This window comes from Quercus lobata, unplaced genomic scaffold (genome assembly GCF_001633185.2).
Source record: "Quercus lobata isolate SW786 unplaced genomic scaffold, ValleyOak3.0 Primary Assembly Scq3eQI_107, whole genome shotgun sequence".
Classification (NCBI taxonomy): Eukaryota; Viridiplantae; Streptophyta; class Magnoliopsida; order Fagales; family Fagaceae; genus Quercus; species Quercus lobata.
In genome coordinates this window covers 656,713-665,224 of record NW_022154705.1, presented here as the reverse complement: position 1 = coordinate 665,224, position 8,512 = coordinate 656,713, and the positions used below count along the sequence as shown (strand labels likewise).

Sequence of the window (8,512 nt, the reverse complement as noted above, 5' to 3'; positions counted from 1 at the left end):
GGTTGACACCGTATCAATGCGCTCCAAACATGTTCAGGATCTTAGGCAGCATAGATGTCCTTAACGAGCGGATGGGTTTAGGCTTTACATGGCACGATGTAGTTCACCTGTACGAGTGCCACTACCTCGAGAAGCGGGGTATTATCTTAAATCTCGGTTTGAGGCCGTTAGGCTAATCTCCTGCCTCCCCAAATCCAATAAGGGTATGAAGGATGACTTCCTCATTGCCTTAGGAGAGTGGAGTGATGGTCTTTATTGTCCAACTCGGGCAGGAGATCCAGGTGCGGCGCCTCTAGGGCCAATCCTTTAGGGAGGGGGTTTAGCCCTTTAGCTTCATTCTCTTTTGCTTAAAAATCAAAAATTTTATAACCTAACCACATAAATGTTCCATTCTTGAACTACCTTTTGAGGTTAGAGATCTACGTTAACGAGGACGGGCAACTACGCGTGGCTCATTTGATTTTGGGCTACCAACCCCTATCCCGCGCCTTCCAAGATGTTGGCCAAGCCATAAGAGCTGGTAGTCCGAGGTTGGCTAGGATTGACGTATCCAAGCCCAAGTTTTTAGCCCGAAACGATCTCAAGCCAGTCGTTTTACCTAGCATTCAAAATCCTCCACCAGTTGTGTAACTGCCTCCACCAGACAATCTTGAAGTTGTCGCACAAGCTGAAGGAGAAACTGAATCATCTCACCTTTCTCTAGAGGAGGAGATAGACGAGTTCTACTTTGAAGAGGATATTCCCAAAACTCCTCTTATTGAGCTTTCAGATCCTGAGGGAGAGCAAGACCAAAATTCAATGGTCGGTGTGCCACTTCTTATAGCCTGCTCGGACGACTCATCAGACGAGGAGGTAGATAATATGGCTTCCAAAAAAAGAAAAAGCCTACGAGAGTTGATGGCCTCCCGTGGCAAAGGGCAATCATCAAAGGTGCCCTCCAAGTCCTAGACCCCTATTCTTCCTCCCGTTGCTCCTCAACTCTCTTCCGATCTCGGCCTAAAAGTTAATCCGGACCTGAAGAAGAAAAGGCCGGTCGAAACCCTTAAGGAAGGTGAGGTGGGCCCCCGCCCAGGTAAACAACAAAAAACAACCCGAGAGCAGAGGGATAAAAGGGCTCCATCCATAGAAAGTCGGGAAGATGGGGACCGGGTTGAAGTCTGTGTTAATCCGCGTACTTGGAGCTCGAAACTCGAGGTAGATGGGGTTGCCATTCCCTATACTGCCTCGGTCCAAAAGTACAATAGGGGTTGAGCAGGATATATAGCTGAGGCCCTAGAGCAGCCTATGCTCCTTCCCAGGGACATAGAGGCTTACAGGCGATTTTCATAGCCTGAGCTCTTCCTATTCCTGAAGAGAGACCTTGCAATGGTAAAGCAATTCATCTTACCTTTGATAAAATGATTAGACCCTATCACATTTTAACATATCGTTTTGTTGTTTTGTGGGCAGATTACTCAGCAAGTGTTCGTGGCCGAGGAGTATTGCCACAACAACCGCAAGTTGGCTGAAGTTAAGGCTTTCTCTCGTGCTGAGGTGGAGAAGTCTTTAGGGTTTCTCAAGCAGCAAGTTTTTGAGAAGTTTAGATAGGCTGAGAAGGGCCGCAGGAGCGCTGAGGCTGGATTGAAGAATGCTGAAACTCAAGCCGAAGACTAGCGCCAAAAACTGTTTGTGACCGAGACTAATCTCGCCACTGAAAAGCAAATAGTGTTGGATCTTATGGCCGCATTATAGAAAGCTGTGGAGGAGGCCCGGCTGGCCAAAGAAGAGGCTCAGCTAGTTAGGGAAGTAGCCGAGGCTGAAAAGAAGGCCTCTTATCAGCTTGGGGCGGAGGAGACTGAAGCTAAGCTTTCCGAGGAGCTACTAGAGGTATGTAGGGATTACTGCAGCATTTCATGGGCTCATGCCCTTAATGCTACAGGGATCCCTACAGACTCGGCCTTGAGGTTGCCTGAGAAGGTCTTTTTCCCTCCTGAGATCCAAGAAATCCCTAATGGTGCCACTGAAGCTTCTGAGCAGGCTACGGTTGTTCCTGATGCCATCCCCCTAGTTGACATTGCTGGAGGCTCTGGTCAAGTAGCAGTCCAAGCCGAAGATGTGGAAATGGAGAAAAACAAGGGCAAGGGCAAAGGAAAAAGGAAAAAGAACCTCCTCTAAGGCTAAGGACTCTGCTAAGGAGTTAGTCATCGAGGACTTTGAGGCAAATTCCCAAGCTAAAGATGTTCCCCTTCCTCAACCAGAGCAAAAGGAGAATCCTCCTGCTAAGGCTTAACTCCTAGAGTTTTTATTACTGTAATTTTTTTTTTTAATTTCAAATGGGAGTTGCCCCATGTATTTTGTTCTTTGGAAAAGACTTTCTATTATTTCTCGCTTATCAATATAGAATGCTCTTTCTTCCATCCTTTTTTTTTTTTAATAACTGATGTTGATAGAATTCCGTTATTTTGTTCCAAGTTAATGCTATTGTTTCTTTAGTTAATGTTTGCAACAATCCTACCGATGTAAACAAATGAGAAAGGGGGATGACCGTGCGGTGAATTTAGAATAATAGATGCTATTATACAAGACTATAAACATACCTTAAAATTGCACAAGAGTTTTGAGCTGTTAATTTCCCTTAAGTCTGTGATCCGAGGAGTCATGCAGGACTTAGGTTCTATTTAAAACTTGGATAGATGCTATAAGTTGTTAATTTCCCCTAAGTTTGTGGTCTGAGGAGCCATGGAGGACTTAGGTTCTATTTAAAACTTAGATAGACGCCATAAGTTATTAATTTCCCCTAAGTATGTGGTCAGAGGAGTCGTGGAGGACTTAGGTTCTGTTTAAAACTTGGATAGAGGCCGTAAGTTGTTAATTTCCCTTAAGTCTGTGGTCCGAGGAGCCATGCAGGACTTAGGTTCTGTTTAAAACTTGGATAGATGCCATAAGTTGTTAATTTCCCCCAAGTCTGTGGTCCGAGGAGCCATGCAGGACTTAGGTTCTGTTTAAAACTTGGATAGAGGCCATAAGTTGTTAATTTCCCCTAAGTCTGTGGTTCGAGGAGCCATGCAGGACTTAGGTTCTGTTTAAAACTTGGATAGAGGCCATAAGTTGTTAATTTCCCCCAAGTCTGTGATCCGAAGAGCCATGCAGGACATAGGTTCTGTTTAAAACTTGGATAGAGGCAAAACACAGGTAGAGCTGTTTTTATTAATAATAATATCTTCTTAGATTATTTGCATTCCACGGGCGAGGTACAGTTTTTTCATCTAAGTCTTCTAGATAATAAGCACCTATTCCGGCCACAGATGTGATGCGATATGGTCCTTTCCAGTTGGGTCCCAGCTTGCCCCAGGAAGGGTTCTTAGCGCGCTGCCAAGAATCTTTCTCATCACGAGGTCGCTTGGACTCAAGGGTCATAGCTTTACATTAATATCGTACCCCTGCTTTAACTTTTGGTGGTAATAGGCCATATGGATCCTCGCTTTTTCCCTTTTTTCCTCAGCTAATTCTAGTCTTCTCCCTAGTAACTCGTAATTGTTTTTTGGGGTAAAGGTGTTAGATTTCAATGTGGGGAAGCTGGCCTCGAGTGGGAGCATGGCTTCGGTCCCATAAGTCATTGAAAAAGGAGTTTCTCTCGTTGACCGTCGCGGTGTCGTTCGATAGGTCCATAAAACGTGTGGTAGCTCTTCCACCCATCTCCCCTTTACATCATCCAACCTCTTTTTCTGCTCGTTCACTATGACTTTGTTCACGGCCTCCGCTTGCCCGTTTCCTTGGTGGTAGGCAGGACTGGAATATCGGTTTGTAATCCCAAAGTCGCAGCAGTATTCCCTGAAGTTTTTACTATCAAATTGAAGACCGTTGTCCGAGATGAGGGTATGAGGGGTTCCAAAGCGCGTAATAATATTTTTCCTAATGAATTTCTTGGCATCCACGTCCTTGATGTTGGCCAAAGGTTCAGCCTCTACCCATTTGGTGAAATAATTGGTGCCGACTATTATGTACCGCTTATTCCCTGTTACTTTTGGGAAAGGGCCGACAATATCAAGACCCCACTAAGCAAACGGCCAAGGACTGGAGAGGGGGTTAAGGACTCCCCCCGGTTGGTGGATGTTTGGGGTGAATCTCTGGCATTGGTCACACTTCTTTGCATATTCTTGAGCCTCTCTTTGCATATTCGGCCACCAGTACCCTTAGGTGAGTGCCCTGTGCACTAGGGATCTTCCTCATGTGTGACTCGCACAAATTCCCTCATGCAACTCCTCAAGCAAGGACTCAGATTCCTCTAGGTGTATGCATAGTAGGTACGGCCCAGAATAGGAACGCCTGTATAGCTTGTGGTCCTCTGACAACCAAAACCGAGGAGCATTCCTCCGTATCTTCTTGGCCTCCAGTTTGCCTTCCGGTAATGTGTCATCTTTGAGGAAGTTCATTATAGGATCCATCCAGTTGGGATTCCTTCTAATATGATGGACCCGAACTGTGTCCCTTTCGATTGAACTTGTCTTGCATAAATCCTCAACAAAGATCATTCGTGGCAGATGCTGCATAGAAGACGTGGCAAGAGTGACCAGCGAATCCACATGTGTGTTCCCACTTCTAGAAACATGCGTCAAATTAAAAGATTTAAAATTTGATTGTAGGCGTTTGACTCGACTGAGATACTCTTGCATTCTAGCATCTTTAGCTTCTAACTCACCCATCACTTGGCCTACGACCAGTCTGGAGTTCGAGAATGCTTCTATTGCTTTTCCGCCCATTTTTTGCACCATCATCATTCCTTGAAGTAAGGCCTCATACTCGGCTTCGTTGTTCGTAGCCGAGAACTCGAGTCTTAGCGATTTTTCAATGGTAATATTTTCGGGCGATATTAGAACTAGCACGATCCCAGATCCTTTTTGGTTGGCCGCGCCATCCATGTAGACTTTCCAACGTGAGGTTTCCCGTGCTGAGATTGTGCCAACCGATTTTCCATCCATGTTTTCCTTCTCTGTTACTGTTTCTACAGAGGGTTCAGCGAATTCTGTGACTAGATCTGTGAGGACTTGACCCTTGACAGAGGACCTAGGCATGTATTTAATATCAAAAGCCCCTAAAAGTGCACTCCACAGGGCGATTCCTCCAGTGTAATCAGCACTTCGGAGCACCGATCGAAGGGGAAGTTGGGTCAGAACAATGACCGTGTGTGCTTGAAAGTAATGGGGAAGTTTTCGCGTGGTATGCACTACTGCTAGAATTGCTTTCTCTAATGGTAAGTAGCGCACTTTAGCCTCATGTAATGATTTACTTATGTAATATACTGGTCGTTGTATTCTATTATCATCCCGTATTAGTACCAGGCTTATAACATGAGGGGCTATAGCTATGTATGCGAACAGAACCTCGTTGGCTTTAGGGCTAGACATGATGGGTGGTTGCGACAGGTATTCTTTAAGTTGTTGGAAGGCTAGAACACAATCCTTCGACCACTCAAACCCTTTCCACTTATTTATTAAGAGGTAGAAAAGTCGGCATCAGTCTGCAGATCGTGATATGCACCGATTCAACGCTGCGATCATGCTAGTGAGTTTCTGCACTTCTTTTGGGTTCCGAGGAGCCTGTAGGCTATTAATCGCTTTGATCTGGTCCAGGCTTACCTCTATTCCTCTGTGGGTTACCATATATCCTAAGAATTTCCCAGACCCAACCCCAAATGAACATTTGGAAGCATTAAGGCGCAACTTATGTTCCCTTAAGATGCCAAAGACGACCTCAAGGTCTTTTACGTGCTTGGACACCACCTTACTTTTTACTACCATATCGTCTATGTATACTTTAATAACCTTGCCTAACTGTGGTTCAAACATTCTGGTCATCATCCTTTGGTAAGTTGATCCTGCATTCTCTAATCCGAAAGACATCACCTTATAGTGGTAGTTTCCGACGGGTGTCATGAACGCCGTTTTCTCCTGATCTTCTAGTGCCAGTGGTATCTGATGATAACCCTAGAAGGCGTCCAGGAAGCTCATTCGGGGGTGGCCTACAGTTGCATCTACCAGCCGGTCTATTCGAGGCAACGGGAACGGGTCCTTTGGGCACGCCTTGTTTAAGTCTGTGAAGTCCACGCAGACTTGCCACTTCCCCGTCTTCTTTCTTACCACCATCATATTTGCTAGCCATTCGGGGTAAAAGACCTCTTTAATGGCCCCTGCCTTTTTCAGCTTCATCACTAACGGCACTGGCATGCTCTTTCGAAGGGCGCCGGGGTGGCTGCTTCTTTGGAATAGAAGTTAGGTTAACATTTAAGTAGTGAAAAATGAAACTATGGTCAACTCCCGGGGCATCGTAGGCATCCCATGCAAATATATCAACATTTTTCCTCAGAAACTCGACCAGTTCCTTTTTTTCTTGAAGAGGTAGCTCCGATCCCACTTGGAAAAATCTTTCTGGGTCATTGTCCACGGTAAATCTTTCTGGGTCGTTGATTTGTGCTGTCGAGGTGGTTGATTGCTATAAGTTCTCATAAGTCGGGGACTCAGCATTGGACTGGTGTGAGATGGCGGCCACTATACATTGCCTAGCCATGGTCTGATATCCATGAATCTCTTCCACTTGGCCTTCGGACGGGTACTTTACCTTTTGGTGGAGCGTAGAAGATATGGCTTCCAAGGCGTGGATCCATGGCCTGGCTACTATCGCTGTGTAGGGCGAGTAGGCGTCGACCACGATAAAATCCACCTCCATCACCTCTAATCTGGTCTGTATGGGTAGTCTGATCTACCCTTTTGGTACAATAGTCTTCTCCTCGAAGCTGATAAGGGGAGAGTCATAAGCTGTCAAATCCTTCGGCCTTAAGTTCAGCCCCTTGTATAAATCAGGGTACATTACTTCCACTACGCTGCCCGGATCTACTAGTACCCTCTTCACATCAAAACCTCCAATTCTGAGTGTAACCACTAGAGCATTGTCGTGGGGTTGGATAGTTCCCCCCTTGTCTTTGTCCGAGAAGCCCAGTATCAAAGAGCTTCCCTTTTTGGATCTTTTAAACTCTCTTTCCCTGTCCTCGGCGGGGAGCCGAGCCACGGACAGTACCCTAGAAGAAAAAGAGCCTGTTCTTCCTGGGGCGGCAAGGATGACGTGTATCGTTCCTGCGGGAGGTCTTAAAGATACATCTTTCCGAGGCTCCTGCATTACCTGGCCCGCATGATCGCTAGATGGGTGTAAAAGATGACATAACTTTCCTTCTCGGACCAGTTGATCTAGGTGGTTCCATAGATTCCTGTAATCCTCAGTGGTATGCCCGTGGTCTTGATGATAATGACTACAGGCTCTGGTTGCATTTCGAAGGGTCTCCAGCCATTTTACCTGGCCATCTGAAGAAAGGTTCGTTCTTGACTTTCTCCAGAATTTGCTGTACTGGCTCTTTGAACACGGCATTAACCGTTTGCATGTTGGTTTGCCCAGCTTGTCTTGAAAAATCTCTTCTCGGCTGGTTATGGTTGTATCGTTCCGACCTGTAATCATACCCTTTGGGGGGAACGATCTTCTCCTTTCCTTTCCCTTGTAACTGGTTTTCTTCCACTCTTTTGTACTTATCAATTCTATTCATCAACTGATGAATGTTGGCAACGGGTTTACTAGTTAGAAATTTCCTTAAGCCATACTCGATGGGGATACCACTTTTGAACGTGCTGATGGCGACATCATCGTGGTTTTCATCCATCTCATTATACATCTCCCAATACCTATCCGAATACGCCTTTAGGGTCTCTCCCTCGTGCATGGATAAGGATAATAATGAACTCAGGGGTCAAGGGACTCTGTTATTTATAACAAAGCGAGAGCAAAAAGCCTGAGTGAGCTGCTTATAAGAGCCTATGGAATTTGTTTTCAGGCTGTTGAACCATCTCATTGCCACTGGTGTAATACCCCGCATATTTTTTTTATTTGAGGTTATTATTAAGTTTTCTTTTAAATATAATTGTTGGGCCATAGGTTTTCTTTCATTAGTAACTGCAGCCCGCTACCCCACTAAGCCCACATCTTTAATACAACTACAGGGTAGAAGAAGAGACAGTCAGGGTTTTCATAGAAAGGGTTTTATCAAGAGGCTAAGAGGTTTTTCTTTGAAGTTTATAGCACATATAAGTGAAAGGGCAATCAGATTGTTCAAGGTATGATTTCTCACCGTTAGAAACAAGAATTAAGGAGTTAGAATTTTTATTATAAAAGAAACTTTAGTGATGTGTAGATTGTTGAATTGGTAATTTCTTAGATTATGGGTTTTTTTTCGTGGTTTCAATTATTCAGAAATCTGGATTGTCACTGTTCGGACCCTTGAGCAAAAGTCGAAACTGTTAAACCCATGTATAAGGCTAGCGTCACTTTCGTATGGCCATATGAATTTTTGGGCTGCCGTAACTCTAATTCTAATTTGCTGGAAATTTTGCACCTGACCCCACCCTTATGTCACTTGTTATCTCTCATTTTTGTCAGGATCCTATTCTTCTTATTGTAGCTTTAATGGTCTATAGCCTAGGTGTTGACTAATTCC

At 44.9% G+C, this 8,512-nt stretch overlaps 2 protein-coding genes across 2 annotated transcripts; both read right to left on the bottom strand.

Moving 5' to 3' along the window:
• Window positions 1-4,205: 4,205 nt before the first annotated feature.
• On the bottom strand, window positions 4,206-5,384 carry LOC115972872. Its single transcript, XM_031093106.1, has one exon. It carries the CDS (start codon window positions 5,382-5,384, stop codon window positions 4,206-4,208), a length of 1,179 nt encoding a protein of 392 aa, XP_030948966.1.
• Window positions 5,385-7,279: 1,895 nt separating this feature from the next.
• On the bottom strand, window positions 7,280-7,741 carry LOC115972871. Its single transcript, XM_031093105.1, has one exon. It carries the CDS (start codon window positions 7,739-7,741, stop codon window positions 7,280-7,282), a length of 462 nt encoding a protein of 153 aa, XP_030948965.1.
• Window positions 7,742-8,512: the final 771 nt, after the last annotated feature.

Coding starts and splice junctions, on each gene's coding strand:
- LOC115972871 (XM_031093105.1), bottom strand. CDS start 7,741: ATGCACGAGGGAGAGACCCTAAAGGCGTATTCGGATAGGTATTGGGAG.
- LOC115972872 (XM_031093106.1), bottom strand. CDS start 5,384: ATGTCTAGCCCTAAAGCCAACGAGGTTCTGTTCGCATACATAGCTATA.